This window comes from Ambystoma mexicanum, chromosome 4q (genome assembly GCF_040938575.1).
Source record: "Ambystoma mexicanum isolate Mex_15411 chromosome 4q, UKY_AmexF1_1, whole genome shotgun sequence".
In the NCBI taxonomy this organism is placed as follows: Eukaryota; Metazoa; Chordata; class Amphibia; order Caudata; family Ambystomatidae; genus Ambystoma; species Ambystoma mexicanum.
Window position 1 is genome coordinate 393,400,588 of NC_090928.1, and position 17,309 is coordinate 393,417,896.

General features: G+C 49.0%; 1 protein-coding gene across 1 annotated transcript in view; it reads left to right on the plus strand.

Moving 5' to 3' along the window:
• The window catches only part of MTR (5-methyltetrahydrofolate-homocysteine methyltransferase), a 1,960,411-nt gene that overhangs the window by 1,284,459 nt on the left and 658,643 nt on the right, over positions 1–17,309 (plus strand). The window contains exon 23 of the mRNA XM_069607970.1: positions 14,873–14,940. Coding sequence (XP_069464071.1) covers positions 14,873–14,940 — 68 coding nt within the window. The remainder of the gene's footprint in view (positions 1–14,872; positions 14,941–17,309) is intronic.

The window sequence follows — 17,309 nt, forward strand, 5'->3', positions numbered from 1 at the left end:
AACTTTACTTTAGTCACTTTAAACTACAGACCCAGTACACCCCATTTTACATGGAGTACTGGAAAGGGTTAATTCTTATCCCATTTTGTCTGTCTCTTTTGGAGCCTTGTTTCGCTCCCTTTACATCTAGACTTGGCTGGTGGCAGTGGCATCTACCCCAACTTTTCTACCGCGATTATCTTATATAAAAATGGTAAAGTATTAGGCTATTATATTAGCCTCGAACATAAACCTGCTTGACCAAATACATTTTATTTTGGCTCCCGCTGGGTTTATTCGCCATTTCTTTTCGTTGGTGTTTTTTATCTGCGCACCAAGCCGGGGATGATTCCTTTCGCTGGCTTCTACACAGAAGCCCTCCTTAAGGTGCCTGAAAGTCTAGGTAGGCAGGATGTGAGGGAGGGATCTTCAGACCCCTGCCATGGGTTCCCTTGGTAACTCAAGTCGCACTCCTGTTTGGTTGGCTGAGGGGACTGTCCTTGCCAGGACAGCCACCCTGCTGTGTGATTGACAGCCAGGCTGTATGAATGGGGGGAAAACTGCATGAAAAGCAGGTCTCTGGGACTGGAAAGGCAGAGTCGCCACTGGAACGCAAGAACCAATGAGGAGCTGGCAGAAGAGGACCCCTACAACGACTGAACTGCCCGGTGAAGCCCTGCTGCAGATCCGAATCTTCAGAATCCGATGACAGAGAAGATCCTCCAGGAAACTTCTTCCCTTGAGCACGTGGGACCAACCAGTTTGCCCAAACTGCAAGCCAGGAACCCTCCTCTGGTCGAATTCGCTGTACAGAGCTACAGTGGGCCTGATAGCCAGGAAGGTCGGACCCTGCTTGGGTTTTAAGGAGCGCACCTTTTATTCGTTGTTTTGCTCTGCTGCTGGCTTCTTCGCTGGGTGGCGCTGGACCCTCCAGTCTTCCTACTTCGTGTCAGTCCGACAGTCGCTTCAGGAACCGTGAGCCTGCAGGAACCGCCGGGAACGTCCGCCTCAGCTACAGCTCCCTCTCCGTTTTAAGGTACTGTAAAAAATCCAGTTGTCCGTTTCGTTCACCTGCTTTGAAAGTGTTTGAAATCTTTCTCCAATCCGAGGGCTTGTCCTTCTCTTCTCTTTGAACTAACTTTTCTATCAACCAACCTCGTCCGGAATCTGTGCCACGAACTTTACCGCGAACTACCCTGAACTGTGTGATCTTGAGCAAAAGACTTTTGACCCTTTGACTTTGGCCTTAAGTCAAGTTCCTCTTGTTCAATTGCCCTGAGTACTTACCTGTTGGTTTGATTTAATTTCTAATAACATTGAATTTCCCTCCCTTATAAATTGCTGGAGTGCCATTTTGCTCCCACTTCATTTTGTGAGCTTAACTTGTCTGGAATTTAAGGGAAGGGGTGTGGTGTATTTATTATTGTGATTCTTTCACTTGCTTATAATAGTGAAATGTTATACAACTGTTGAGTAAATAAATATATATTCTTTTACTTAGAATCCTTGAGTCAGTGTTTGCCTGAATCATAGTAATTTCTGTCCTTTGTGTAACTATTTTGATACTGCTCACTTACTCTTGAGATGAGTCTGGCTGCTCTGCTACTGCTACCACTATAACTGTGTAGTACAGGCTTTTACCAAAGGTGAAATTGTACTGTCACGTGTAGTCTTAATTGTGTGTGGTGTTCCCAAAGGGTACTGCATATAATTCTGCCTAACAGGAGGGACCAACCAGGTCCTAAAACCAGCAAGAAGACTGAGGCTACTTCAGTTACCAGCCTAGCGCGCCAAGGGGTTGCAAGATCCTACCGGTCCTACCACTGAGGGGGCCTCATGGCTATATTACCTGGCTTAATCCTGAGGGGCTTTGCCCTAGTACCGGATTAGTGTCTGAATGGGCGACTGTACGCAGCACTACCGGCACCATGGCCGAGGGCACTCCGCCTCCCAGGTCTCGACCTGAGGTGCAGGGAAGGTCCCAATCTTCGCTCTTCAGCATACAGGTGGAGACTGGACCCAGCTCAGCAATCACCACGTCTCAGGCACGTGGCGCGGAGCAGAACAATATGGCCACCGGGCAAAACAAAATGGCGGCTCACCCCACACAGAGGTCAGGCAGGGGAGCGGGCATCCCGATGGGATTGGACGACACCTGTTACCTATTCCACGTTCTATCCCTGCACTTCACAGGGAAGGTACGCATCCCCAGTCTTGCAAGACAGGTCCCACTCAGGACACTGCAGCCTCAGGGTCTGGTCCCTATGCCCTCAGGAGCCCATACACCATTTGGTGCCCCTCCTGCTTGATTGGATAGGTTCTTTAAGAAGTGCCTTACCCTGATGATATCACCACAGATGGGTACCATCGTCAGGGATGTAATCAGGGACATGCTTTCTCCAGTACAGCCCCAAGCTCCCGCTGGGGCTCATCCCTTGGCTTCCATGCCAATCAAGGCAGCTCAGCCCCCTCAGCAGCCCCTGGCACTGCCAGTCAGCATGCCACAGATGCCCACACCCAGCACTCCTCCTGCACCCCCACATCTGCAGGACACAACTGGGGACACGGACGAGGAGGAAGATCCGGACACTCCATAGTCGGCTAAAGCATTCCATGAGAGGCTGGGGGGTCTAGATGAGTATCTAGGCATACCTCAGCCCAAGGCGGAGCAACCCAAGGCGGAGGTCCTGGCCGAAGTACTCACAATTAGTCCGGCAACGAGAACTGGCATACCTCTCCAGAAGGATGTGGAATCCCTAGCCAAAAAGGGCTGGGTCAAACCACACTCCTCCCAGCCCACTAATGAGCACCTAGACACTAAATACAGGCAGACGGAAGGGGACTCCCTCTTATTGTCAGTGTGCCCCCTCCTGCATGCCTCTGTTATAGCAGCGGCATCGCTGTACTCCAAACCGCAGTCTTCCTCCGCTGCATCCACTTCGGCGCTCCTGGGCAAGGAGGAAAAGCTTTTAAAGTCGCTTGGTAAAAAGATCTACTCAAATGCCATGCTCCACCTGCGTCAGGCCAACGCTGATGCCATTTTGCCAGCTGTTAATCAGAAATTGTGGCAGGAGATCAGACTTCCTTCCGGAGCTACCTGCACACAGCCAGGCAATGTTCAAGGCAGGGTTGGCAGAAACCAAGATCGTGGCCCAGGATATAATGGAATCTGTGGGGACCCACATTGACAACTTAGGCAGAACCATATGTATTGCCACAGACATGAGGATGACGGCTTGCCTCAGGGCAACAAAATTTAACCCAGATGTGCAGGAGTACATCCTTGACCTGCCTTTGAAGGGCGAGACCTGTCCACTCTACACCAGACGAGGAACTAGACCAGAAAAAGAATAGCTCCCAGACAGCTAAATCCTTGTCTATCATAACTAAGTCAACACCCAAGACCTACAGCCAGGCTCACCAGCGCTCAGACATGGGTTGGTCCTTTGGAGGATTCAGGGGCTTCCAGGAGAGGTGCTTGAGGCAACTTGACAGGTCTCTGAGCCAACACAAGCACAGGCAGCACAAGGGTTTTTTCCAGTCCTCCTCCTCAGCACCAGTCTCAGATGGAAAGAAGTTGTGACAGGTCCATCCAGATCTACGAGTCTTCGGTGGGGGGCAGGCTTGCCCTTCATGTACACTGCTGGCGGATAAGGTTTGTGGATCCTCTCAGTATTGTCCATGAGCTTCCAGCTACCGATTCCTCAGTTTCCTCCTTCCTCCCCTCCGCTCCCGCAGATTGGGACAGCAACTCTGTTGGCGGAAATCCTCTCGTTCACAGCGAGCCAGGCAGTAGAGGAAGTCCCAGCTTCTCAGCGAGTCAGGGGCTTCTATTCCTGGATTTTTCACCATACACAAAAAGAACCAGGCTGGCCTGAGAGTTGTGTTGGACCTTTCTTCCTTGAACCTTTCCTTTCCCCTCCAAAAGTTCAAGATGGTTATCCCAGCCTTCATTTCAGAGATGTTGTGGCGGGGGGGGGCTCGTTTTGGGAACCCCATAGATCCTTCCTGCAGTTCAGGATCATGGATTTTCACTTTCAATACAGAGTTCTACTATTTGGACGTGGTGGCATCTCTACTCAGGGCACAAGGCCACCACATTTATCCATACCTGGACGACTGGCTAGTCGGGGCGGATTCTCCGGAAACGGTAAGTCACACGGCTACTGCTCTCATGCATACCCTATACGATCTGGGATTTTTGATCATTCTCAAAAAATCACATCTACTGCCCACTCAGAGAGCATCTTTCCATTGCAGCAATCAAAAACTCTGAGGCATTTCCCCAGCAGAACTGTAACCTCAGCCTGGTGGTACCAGCACCTGCTGGAGATAATGGTGTCATGTCTCCTCGCTGTACCGCATACAAGACTCAAGATGAGGCTGCAGCTTCATTGCTCTGCTTCCTGGAATCAGGAGAAGGGTTCTCAGCCAGAGCCAGTCAGCATATCACAGCATCTCCACCAGAACCTAGTCTGGTGGGGTTCAGACACCAACTTGCTGGTAGAAAGGCCATTCCGGCAGCATTTACAGCAGGTCACCATGACCACAGACTCGTCCCTAGAGGGATGGGGGGCTACTCTGGATAACCACAGTGTCCATGGAATCTGTTCTCATCAGGAGCAGCTGGAGCACAGCAACTGGCCCGAGATCATGACCATCTAGCTTGCTCTCTTGGCCTTTCTCCCCATGATCAGCCACACATTTGTCTGCATCCAGACAGACAGCTCCACCTGCATGTACTACATCAACATGCAGGGCGGTACCAGGTCCCCGCTTCTCTGCAGGCTTTTGTTAGACATCTGGGAGTGGGCACTGTCAAACAACATTCACTTTTCAGCGGTCCACCTCCTGGGGAAGCCAACCTGGAGGAGGACAGACTCAGCAGAATGGGGATGGATGATTAAGATCGACAGTTGAACTAAGAAGTCCTCCAGTGCTCTTTGGCAGGTGGGGTCCCCCTCTGGTGGACCTCTTTGCCATAAGTTCCAACAGGAGATGCCCTTAGTTTGCATCGTGTCTGGGACAGGGGCTCGTTGGGCGACTCTTTGCAGATCCCATGGAACAAACTGAATGCGTACGCTTTCCCCCCACTCCCTTGGTTCACAAGGTCATATGCAGGATCAGGGAGTCTGAGCCTCCGGCGCATCCTCGTAGCTCCAGGGTGGCCAACGAGACCCTGCTTCTCTGAACTCCTCTGTCTGTTGGATCAGCCCCCGGCACACCTCCTGGTGGGCCCAGCCCACTTACTCTCCCAACAGGGGGGGCACAGTGGTTCACCCTGCTCTGCGGAAGTTAGCCCTCACAGCTTGGTTCCTGAGCGGTTTACCCTTCTGCACCTGCCGCGGGATAACTTGGCTGTCATACAGGGGGCTAGAAGTGACTCCACCAGGAGTCAATACAAGTGCACATGAGCTAGGTTTTGTTACTGGGCAGCATCAAAGATAATTGATCCATTAGCATGCTCACTGGATGATGTTCTATCCTTTTAGGCGCATCTGGCTCATTCAGGAGTGCAAGTGGACATGCCGGATGTATCTAGCGGCCATAGGGACCTACAAGATGATATTTTCTCATCCTCCAATCCGGTGGTTAAGAGATATATATGATATTTTATTTGTAACGCGCTCGTACACGAGTGTTTCAGAGCGCGACAAGGCAAGGGAGGGGAAACAGGGGAGATAACAGAACAACAATCTTACTAGGCCCAGTGACATTGAGAACATGCAATTGCATGGGAAAGAGAAAGGGGAAAAGTGCATGGAAGGGGGAGAGTGGAAAGTGCGGAGCAGAGGGGAGACAGATGAATAATAAAAACAAATAAAACAGATAATGGAGAAATAAATAGGGGTATGCAGCCAACACGTGGCAAGTGCTGTGCTTACGCCAGCAGAACTGGGTAAGTCAGATAAGTGCATGAAAGAAGAAAAAGGGGGATTTGGGAACTCTATGGGTACAGATATAGTTCCCAGAGCAAGGGGTGGCCTGGAGGCAGTGCAGAAAGGGTGGCAAGGTGAGCAGGTACCTGGGCCCAGGGGACAGAGGGTGGCCAGGTGCACAGTACCAGGATTAAGCAGATCAGCAAGGGAGAGGGGGAGCAAGGGCAGAAGCAAAGAGGAAAGTCTTGAGGTGCTTCCGGAACCGGAGATGGTTCTCCTCAAGTTTTAGAGTGGCCGGGAGGCTGTTCCAGAGGGAGGCCCCTGCCGAAGACAGATCTACCCCCAGCTTGTTTCTTTGAAAAACGACTCACCCTGAGGGAGTTAGCGGTAGAGGAGCGAAGAGCTCGAGAGGGGAGGTATTTCTGGAGGTATAGCTGAAGGTATTTTGGACCCAGGCCCCAGAAAGCCTTGTGGACAATGCATAGGGTTTTAAATTTAATCCTTGCATCCACTGGGAGCCAATGGAGAGATTTCAGAGCTGGAGAGATACGATCCCAGGGCTTGAGGCCGAGGACAAGTCTCGCAGTCCTGTTCTGGATTAGTTGTAGAGGGCGGAGAGTAGAGGCAGGAAGATTTAGAAAGAGGCTTTTACAATAGTCCAGCTTGGAGAGAACCAGAGCTTGGGAGACAGTGAGCTTCTGGGGAAAGGAGAGGAAAGGGAGAGTACCTCTGAGGAGGTGCAGAAGGAAGTTTGACTTTTTAGAGACCTCAGAGATGTGGGCGGAGAAGGAGAGTGTGGAGTCAAAGATGACCCTGAGGTTCTTAGCCTCACAGGTGGGGATAGGAGGAGGGCCAGGCGAGGCCGGCCAGAGAGAGATCGGAAATGATGGGGAAGGTGGGCTGATGAGGAGGATCTCTGTTTTGCTGGCATTCAGACGAAGGTCATTGGCGGCACACCAAACTTCAATGACAGTTAGGCAGTCAGCGATGAGAGAGGGAGAGGAGGTGGCCGAGCGCAGCCTGAAAATGAGTTGAGTGTCGTCAGCGTAGCACTGAAAATGTGAGCATAGTGTGGCAATGCAGTGGGCTAGAGTTGCCAGGTATTGGTTGAAAGGCCAGGGCGGGAGGTTAGACTCCTGGGGAACACCACATGTAGAGACGAAGATAGAGGATAGGAAGGACCCAAGTTGGACCTGGGAGGGTCGATCTGAGAGGAAAGAGGTCAGCCAGGCAAGAGCCTGATAAGTGATACCCAAGTTCTCACGGAGACGGTTGAGCAGGATGGTATGGTTGACCATGTCAAAGGCAGAAGAGAGATCGAGTAGGATGATGTGTCGGGCCAGAGTGGAGGATAGAGAGGGAGAGGGAATTGCAAAGGTCGCGAAAAAGCAGAGATGAGGGACAGGGGGAATCAAGATGGATGTTGAGGTCACCAAGGAGGAGGAATGTAGTGGTAGCGGTCGGGAGGGAGGAGGTGAGGTCGGACCACTCAGAGAGAAAAGAGGTGATTTGCCCAGGGGGCCAGTAGAGAGTATCAACAGTAAGAGAGTGGCTAGGAAAGATTGAGACTCTGCAGACAAGGCATTCGAAAGAGGAGTAAATCTGAGTGGGAATGATAGTGGGCGGAGTTCACTCAGGAAAGATCTGGGTGCGGAGAGGATATTGTAGCCATGAGGGAGGAGAGTGTCAAAGCTTGTGACAGAGCTAGCCGTGAACCATGTCTCCGTAAAACCAAGGACATCAAGGTCCAATTCCTCAAGGAGGTGGCAGATGTCAGAGGAGTGTTTGACAGCAGAGCGAGAATTTAGAGTGGCAAGATGAAGAAGGTTGCCTGCCTTAAAGACCTTCCGAGGAGCGGTACAAATCAGAGGTACGCATTGCAGAGTTGTGGAGGGAGCCTGAAGAGGGGCAGACGAGGGGGGGGGAGAGTGGGCAAGGTAGCCAAGGAATGAGAGGAGGGGACAGCCGGAGAAGAAAGGAAGTTGATGAGGCGAGGGAAGCGCCCGTTGAAGAGGAGGAGGTTGGGCTGAGGGCCTTGGACCAGAACAGTGCCGTTTAGGTGGACATTAAGGATGACTCTGGAGGAGTCAAATGAAGCCATGTGGACTTCCCAGCGAGTGCCACCGTTAATGGGAGAGGAGGAGACAGGAGAGGGCACAGTGATCATATGGGGGTTCTATAGATCCGCCAAAGGAACAACAAAGAGGATGTCGGTGAGGTTCTGTCTGGAAGAGGCCCTGATATAAGTATCAGCAATAGGGAGACCAGGGTTTGAAGCCAGGATATCTTTTTTAAACTTCTTCTTTCCAGACTTAGTAAGAAGAGAGTGATAGTTGATAGAGAAGCAGTTTGAAAAGATGGGAGAAACCGAAAGCGTCATATGTGGGGAGGGAGGAGGCAGAGGGAGTAGAAGCAAATACAGCGGTATGGAGCAGTCACTGGGGTAGCATGTTACAGTCGATGGCCAAAGTAAAATAAAAAAAAAAAAACGTTTGACGTTCAAGTTAAATGCAAAAACACCCAGGTTTGACTTTCCAGTTAAATGCAAAACACCACCCAAGTTTGACTTTCCAGTTAAATGCAAAACACCACACACGTTTGACTTTCCAGTTAAATGCAAAACACCACACAAGTTAGACTTTGCAGTTAAATGCAAAACCACCACCCAGGTTTTACTTTCCAGTTAAATGCAAAACATCACGCAAGTTTGACTTTATGCAAAACACCACCCAGGTTTGACTTTCCAGTTAAATGCAAAACACCACACAAGTTTGACTTTCCAGTTAAATGCAAAACACCACCCAGGTTTGACTTTCCAGTTAAATGAGGGAACAGTGGTTAGGGAAATAAAGATCTGAGTAAGAATGGCAAAGATGAGTATGGAAACAGCTTAAGATGAGTACATAAGAGGGAGGGAACTAACCCATGCATAATGTGGAAGGAGAGACATGATAGTCCGATTGTCAAGTGGTGGCAGCCTCTTGGAGGGTTGGGCTGTGCCAGATAACAGGGGTGGCCTTTAGCGGCCTGTCAGCGGACAGGAAGCTGACAGGGACCTTAGAGGTGGGCCTTTGAGACAGTGGGACGGCTAAAAGTCTGCCGGTCCCTCGTTGGTGAAGAAAAGCCACCTTACCTACCAATCACTGAGCAGGAAGGAGGCCGATGGCACCAGCAACAAAGCATCCAAAGGGGAGAAGGCCCGGGCGGCCATGTTGGAATGATAACATGCTTCCAACAAATGCAGGCTGGTGAAGCATATAAAATCACCTTATTTTTGTGCAGGCAGCAGGAAATAATGCGGCAGAAGGCTGCCCCTTAGCGCAGTGATGGGGTGCTACATTTTCGCCAAAATAGCGCGATTTTTAAAAAATAATTACATTTTCAATTTTTTCCTAAAAATATGACCACAATTCGTTGGATGTTGTGGAGGTGCAGGGTAATTGCAACTACCTCGCCTTGGAGGCCCAGGGATCTCTCTGGACAATGTCTCGAGCTCTAGTGTTAGGAAGTTTGTTCAGGAGGAAAGGGATGCAGGCCAACGCGCTCCGTCGTGTTGAAAGAGAAAGACACCTGGTGGGTCAGACCAGGTTATATCCTCATATCAAACGGCCACATCCAGTCTGGGACCTTAATGTGGTGCTCGGCACAAACCATTCGAGCCCATGGCTTCCGTGGACATTAAGACGGCCCTGCTGGTGGGCCTTACATCGGCACACCGTATCGGCGAAATTCAGGCCCTGGTGGCTTCAGAGCGGTACACAACATTTCACTGTGACAAGGTTGTGCTCAGAACGCATCCCGCCTTTCTTCCTAAGGTTGTCTCCTCCTTTCACCTAAACAAGGAGATAGTACCCCCAACATTCTTTGCTGCCCCAAAGGATGAAGCCCCTGAATGTATTGCACTGTCTGGATGTCGGGTGTGCCCTAAGATTTTATCTGTACAGGACTAAGAGCGTCTGTAAATTGCAGGCACTATTCATCACTTCCGTGGGATCAAAGCCAGGTGGTCAAGCATCCAAGGCTTCTACAGCAAGGTGGATGGTTATGGCCAGCAAGGAAGTGTACGAGGGGCAGAAGAAACCTTTGCCGGCAAACATGCACGTCCAGCCATCAGAGCCAAAGCCACGGTGGTAGATTTCCAAAGACTTGTACCATGGTAGACTAACAGCAAGGTGGCTACGTGGGCTACCCCCTCTGCCTTTTGCAAGCACTACTGCTTGGATGCCAGCGCCAAGTCGGACGCAGCATTTTGCCAGTCAGTTTTGAAGAACTTTTTCTTAAGAGGGGCAACTCTCCTCCCCAGATCTGCATTCAGTTGTAATTGCCCATAAAGCATGGAGGAAAGGGGACGAGTCGTAGGAGTAATTATAAGTTACTCACGGTTGTGACTAACGTGATCTTAGTCAATAGTCCACTTTTCTCGATACGTCCCACCTTCCTCCCCCTTAATATAACCTGCCATTGGGCAATCTTAATATTGTCGACGCATCAAAGGGGACTGGGGATTGGCGCCGGTGGGCGGAGTCAGGGAGCGCATGCCGCGCCCCGCATGCATCTAAATGTAAAGGGGAAAATTATTTTTTCTAGTGAAAAAGGTTCAGTTTCTCGTCCCTAACGAGAGACACCCATACAGTATGGATGAAAAGGGTGCTATGGACTAGGAATAAATCGGTCACTATGGTGAGTAATTTATAATTTTTTAGTTTCACCGACGGATATAACGTCAGACTCTTCTACTCCTGTATAGGCAGACACAGCATTGGAATGGGAGTCTTTGTTCCTTGAGGGGAGTCCCTTCCAGTGAGGTTCTGCTTTTCCAAACCCCAATCGTTGGTCTTAGTTGGCGGGCTCACCTCCCTAACCTCAACAGGGTTGCTCCCTCTGGGTAATATTGGACGAGTTCCCTCGATTTGTCACAATCTAAAGCTCTGGTCATTGTCATTTAAAGCGTTCCAATTCTGGCAGTAAGCTGAGGCACGGGTAGATGAAATAATTTGCCAAGGCTTGCCTATCATATTGGCGTAGGGTAGCATGGATTAGAGCACTGTCCTTGTATTCAGATTGAGAAGCTCAAGTGAATTTACTTCAATAAATGATGCTCTATTTTAAATATTAGGTTTCTGAATCAGCAGGACAAAGAAACATTTGTAGGGCAAGTGATTCTTTGCACGTTTTTGTTAGAACCCAACTCAACTTCTGAATCATTTCACTATTTAGAGTATGGACAAATGCTCTTATTTTATTGCCGACAGGTGCGAGTCTCTCTCTTACCTGCCGCCACTCTATTTTATCTTCATCGCCTTTCTCTCTCTACTGTATGGATTGACTCTTATTCCCTTGCATGTGTTTGGCGTGTTCTTATAGAAAAAAAAATCTCCCTTGTCTTAATCCAATGACAGACCTGTCATAAAAAAGGACATGAAGAGCCTCCTGTGTAGGCATCATGCATATGAGACAGACAATGAGATAGAATTTGAATGTATAAACGTTTATGAACTAAAAAGGAGGGTTGGCAAAATAAAGTGGGATTTACCTACCTAAATGAAAATATTGATAATCTGTGTCAGTAAGTCCAAAGCCAATGTCTGTCTGCGTCCAAACCTTATACTTGCCATCATATCTAACTGAATACAATGTATAGGGATGGCAGTATCAAATAAAAAGTGTTCCAAATAATAGTTCAGAGCTTCTTCCAGCTCCTAAGTGGAAACGTGTTTTCCCTTCCCCATGATTCAAATAGTTCACTTTACAACCAAGAGGTTCCCTTCCCCTGGCTTTCAAGTATTCCATTGTTTCAAAACAACACAATTCCTTGGGGTTTTTCAGGTTCCAACATAACACAGTTCCTAGGGATAACTCCCCACCCCTTCAAGTTTGTTTATTGTTGCTAATTTATAAAGTTTAGCTCATCAACCTCAATTCACATAGCGTTTCTTTATTTAATCACAGTGGAGCTTTTTCCTTAGGTGGCTGTATTCGGTCTAGGTGTAGTTGTCGCACCACACGGTCCACCCTTTACAGGTCACACAACCGACACACCTTACTTGGTTCTGTTTGATAGGTTTCTTGCCACTGTTTCAGCTTCAAAGTGAGGCTAGATTCAATGTCCTTTCAATTGTCTTTGAAGCTTTATTATCACAGGTTTTGTTAACATTCACTCTTTCAGTAGCTTTTGCTTGCAAAACTGATGTATTCCAGTTCGGTTCAGGTTGTGGAATTCCAGATGGAGCCACGTCATGACACAAACCAACATAGGCTTCCTAGTATACTCTCCTGCTAGGAAACGTGGTTGCTGTTCTAGTTCGTTTCACAGTCCATCATAAGCTTCCCAGTACACACTCCTGCTAGGAAACATATTCTCTAGCATTCCAGCTTTGCTACTATTTTAGTTACCATGCTTAATTATTCTTGGCTCTTGGCAATGCTCGATCATTGAACTCTTAAAAAAAAGTTAGCTTACTTGACTCTTAGTAATGCTGGCTTATTTGCCTCTTGGCAAAGCTTGCTTTCCATTAACTTTTTCCTTGTATTCAATTCAGATATTCAAAGCCAAATGTCTCCTGATTTCCATTCACTTTTTTCTCCTTCTATTCACTTCAGATGTTCAAAACCAACTGTCTGTGGGTTCAAAACCGCCCATCCACCATGCCCCGCGCCCCCCTTTTAACTCAAGTGGACTCACCGGCTTTCTTACGGTCGGATTTCCCCTTTCAGCGACTTTCTGGAGACTCGTCTCCGTTCACAGTCTACTTGCGCTGCTTCCTTCTGGCGTTCGGCATACTCCACGGCTTTCTCGCTTCCCAGCTGCTTACTGCGAAGCTCCTGTCAGCTGCAGTCAGCAGTCCTGCACCGGCAAGCGTTTGGGAACCTCTCCAACGCTCCTGGTACCTTTGCTCTGTACCGCCTGCTTTCCCTGCACCGCCTCAGACTGCTAACAAACCCCTCTCACTTGTTGCACTGGATCGTGCTCCATTAATCTATCGGGGTCGCCGCCACAGCTTCTGCCCTGTAACTGTCCCGGTTCCATGGTAATGAGCCCAACAACACCCGTTCATGTTTCTTCGTCCAGTTTTGCCTCTGTTTCAATGGTGGCCTCCTCGTCTCGAAAATTGATTAAATTGGAGACTGGAAGATATTTTTGTGGACCTCACCGAACAGTCCCTCCTATTTATTGCCTTTTTATACTCAAAAGATGTTTGGTTGGGCCTGTGTCGTTTTTCAGGTATGCATTTAAATATCGAGATTTCAAAGAAACGTATCCTGGATTAACAGAGCTAAAATTTTGTTATGTAATTCAAATGCCTCCGCTCATCCACGGATAGGATTGCACTAGACCTTCTTGTAATGCGAAATATATATTTAATTAGTAGAAAAACTCCTTTATACGTACATACAAATCGTATAGATACCACGTTATTGGGATTACAATGATTATTGCTGCGCAGTGCATATACAAATAATTTTTTTTTCAAAGCATCAATTTCTTCTATAGAAATAATATTTATCGTCTCAGCACTTAAGTAGTGTTTGTTAGGAGTAGGTTGTCTAGGAAAATAGGGAAGGGATTGATAATACCCTACAAAGATCTGGGGAATTTTGGGTTCATTGGAAAAAGGAAATGTGGGGTACCATGTCTTACCCAAGGGTGCCTCATCCCCACTCCCCAAGTATTCTCCACTCAGGTGATCCTCCCTTGCATATTCACCCCCAGAGTCCGGATCATAAAGCGACAGCCTTTCCCTGACCATCTGTGGGGAGGATATATTGGGGACAGAAGTGAGGACTGTCACGGAGTTCCCCCCTTCTCACCTGAGCCCGATCTTTGCTGGATTTCTTGGTCAATGCCTTCTTGCAGACGGATCGGGTCTTGAATAAGGCCCCACGAGTCTCTTCCGACTCCAGCGTGCGTTCAAAGTTCCGGGATGCAACGATCCAGGAATCCGGGAAATGAAGAAAGTGCACTACTCAGCACACGAGTCCAGGAAGTAAGAAAGAAAAGAGAGGGACTAGGAATGGAGTTAATAGGGACAGAATCAGGGAAGTAATACCGCGAGCTACGGAGCACACGTCTGGTCGCTACTTCGCAATAGCATTGAGACGCACGGAGCCGCAGGGGGCTTGGTCTATTAATAGAACACGCTACGTCCAACGTGTAGAGCGAGGAAGGTGTTTCACGCTGGACGGCCATGTTGGGAGTGCAAGCCCCGTTGAGACAAGGACCAGGAAGTCCAAAAGGGGCGCGTTCTGTAGGTCACGACAAGGACGCCCTTGGGTTCATCACACTCCCAAACATGTCTTCCTTTTTGTTATTGAAGACGTCACCACTTGGTAATAATTATAAAACTAATACTTTGTACCATTTGTAGATAATACAACAAACTGAATTGTCTCTTGTTTGATTGCCCATTTCAGTGTTGTTTATTATTTGTACCTTGATTTGATGTTACTTAGATTTGAACCTATGACCTGCAGATAACACCCTGTTGATCTATGTCTGAAGGCTGTGAACCAAAAACCGACTTTTCAGATTCTAGCTCAACAAGGCCACACCCTCAGGGGGTGGTTTATTGTTCATGGACCTCTACTGGCCCTTTTGGGGGTGGGGGGCACCAGCCGCTCCACTGTGTGGCTCACTCTGCCCCATCTTACCTGATGCAGGCTCCGTTTGCCTCCTTTCAATGTATGAAAATCCTGAACCCGGAAGCCTGATGCAAAGTTTCTGTACGCAGCATTTTTTGACTCGGGCTTCCAGATTCACAATTTTCAGACTGTAAAAGCACCCTGTTCTTTGTGGCAGGTGTTTAACTCAGTTATGTAGAATCTGGTAGTAAGGCCCTTTTTATTGCTTTGATTTCTTTGACTTTCTGTACGTTTGCTTAATGGAGGCTCTACATTACCCACTTAAATATTCTGTTATAGCTGGCTATTTTGAAATAGATGCATGTCCTGTATGTCAACACATGTCCTGTCTGTCAACGTAATGAAATGTTTTTCTTTTGGGTTTCTCGTCTTAGAGTTATTGATCTAGGAGTTATGACACCATGTGACAAAATACTGCGGACTGCTATCGAACACAATGCAGGTTAGTTGACCTTCTTTTGGCTTCATATTGCATATATATCAGCAACATAAATACCTTTACTAAAGTGAAGAGTTGACAAGTAATTCTGGAGAATGTGAATACATTAATACTAAAGCAACCCTGTCTTTAGACTAAAGGCTGTTTACTGCTTGAAACCGAATATGAGGCAAACTATTTCTGTAATGTTCTTCATCCCACAGATTCCTCTTCTGAGACATTGTCCTCCATGGATTAGTCTGACTTAAGAAATGTTTTCAGTGATCAGGGGAGGGCACTGTAGCTCCACGTCATCAGCCCATGACTCCAGATGTACTATCAAGGGTGGCGTATTTGGAGAAGTCTGCACCCCATTACCTCAGTTCCGTTTTTTTTCACACTTCAAATGCCGCTTTTGGAACAAGCAAGTGTTCTCCAGCATGGGGTCTGGCATGGATTCACATGCTCATGAATATTCCCCATCGTCAGGCTTGGAATCCTTGGTAAAAGAAAAAGTTTCACTTTCACATAAAAACTGTATTTCTACTTTAAACCAATCACTTTCCTCTGGGTCATACTGTCCCCATCCAATGACAGTCCTCTCCCTAAGCCCCTCCTCTGGCAGCCCAGTTCAGATTTGTACTGCACGCTGCAGTGTTGGGAGTCCTCGAGTTTGCTCTTCAAGCGTTATTTCGTGTTTTTGACGGAAAAGGGTTCTATTTTTGTTCCAAAAGAGCCTGTGTGCTCTTGTCTACATCTGCCAACAGCAGGGATCTGTTGTCTGTGAATTTCAGCGCCCCTTAAGCTTATCCGATAATGACGGAGGAGAAGGAGGGGAAGATCCCTCTTCAAGCCCTGCACCAAGTGCGGGCTACAGAATGTGTTTGTAGAATACAAGCACCTGCAATGCACCCAGACCATAAGGAGGTGGAGTGCAAGATATGCCTTGGGTTCTCCATGAAGACTACGAGGGACACACACAGTAGACTGGCGGCGTGGCTTAACGCCAAGGCCTCTGCCCCAAACAGGGTCATGCCTGACCCATGCCTCACCCAGGACCGGATTGGTCCGAGGAGCGTTCTTTGAGGATGCCTCGTCCTTGGGGGCCCAAGACAAGTCCATGAACCGCAAGTCCACCGGGTTTGCCGCGGAAGTGGGTCCCCCGGTGCATAGGGCGCAATCGACATCACCCTCTGCCTCAATCAAGCTCCTCCTCATAAAGGAAAACCTCTACCCTGGCTAAACTGTGGAGAAGGGCGAGAAGCTGCGGACGGAGGAGAAGAAGAAGGCCGAACTGCGCAAGCAGGCCCAAACGGCACGGGCTAAGACTTCGTTGACGATAGAGTTGGTGGAAGCTGCTGTTTTCACGACTGCTCAGGGAGCTGACCCGGTGAAGGTAGTCCCTGCAGCACAAAAGGTATCCATGCCCCCAAGGCATGACACCGCCGCATTGACTTTGGAAAAGTCTGCTGGCACGCCAGAAGTGGGGAAACCGGCTCAGGCTCCGGTTCAAGCCTCGCAGGAAGGGAAAAAGGGGGAGTCCTGGAGACCTCAAAACATCCCTCCCAGGCCATGGAGGTCTCGTCCACGGACAACGAGGACCAGGAGTCCTTGCACACGGTCCACAAGGACGTGGAAAAGGACGACGGAGATGACGGCGCAGGGTCTAGTTTTCCGATTCGGCCAGCTCAACCGAGGGATGTGTCTCTGGACATTGTGTTGACTCTTCACACCTTGGTGTCTGAGATTCAGAAGAGGATGCTGCCGGGCCCGGTTCCACTGGTCCCTCTGGCCCCTATTCAACCTCCAACGAAGAAGAGGAAGTGTCACCCGACACCCCATTTCAGCCTCCACATCTGTGTTGGGCCCCTTCTCCCCCAGCAGACCAACATCCCTCCAGGCCATCAAGGCAGATACGGAGACTGCTCCTTACTTGGGCACTCTCCAGCAGCAGCGCTCTTCTTTCCGCTCCTCCAGGGGAAAGTCGAGCAGGTCTTCCAAAGGTTTCTCCTCTTCGTACCGTCAGCCTTCCAGATGCACGACCCAGGAAGCCTACAGAGGCCGTTTCCTGGCCTAATGTAGCAGAGGACAGTGTCGCTCGCAGAGCAGGACGACTTCTCCGAAACAGGCCTGAACCGGCCAGGACGTCGGACCCCGCACGTGCTCCCTGGTGGGCGGCCAGCTGTCGAGATTCGTCAGCGAGTGGAAGATCATAATGACCGACAGATGGGTGTTGGACGCACTTGCTCAGGGACACACCCTGTAGTTTCAACACAGGTGTCAGCGGATCCCTCCGGTTACCCGTCAGGAGCAGCACATCCCTCAGCTCTTAGAAGAGGTACAGCCATGCTGCAAGAAGGAGCGATGGAGCCAGTTCCCTGATGGCTCTGGGG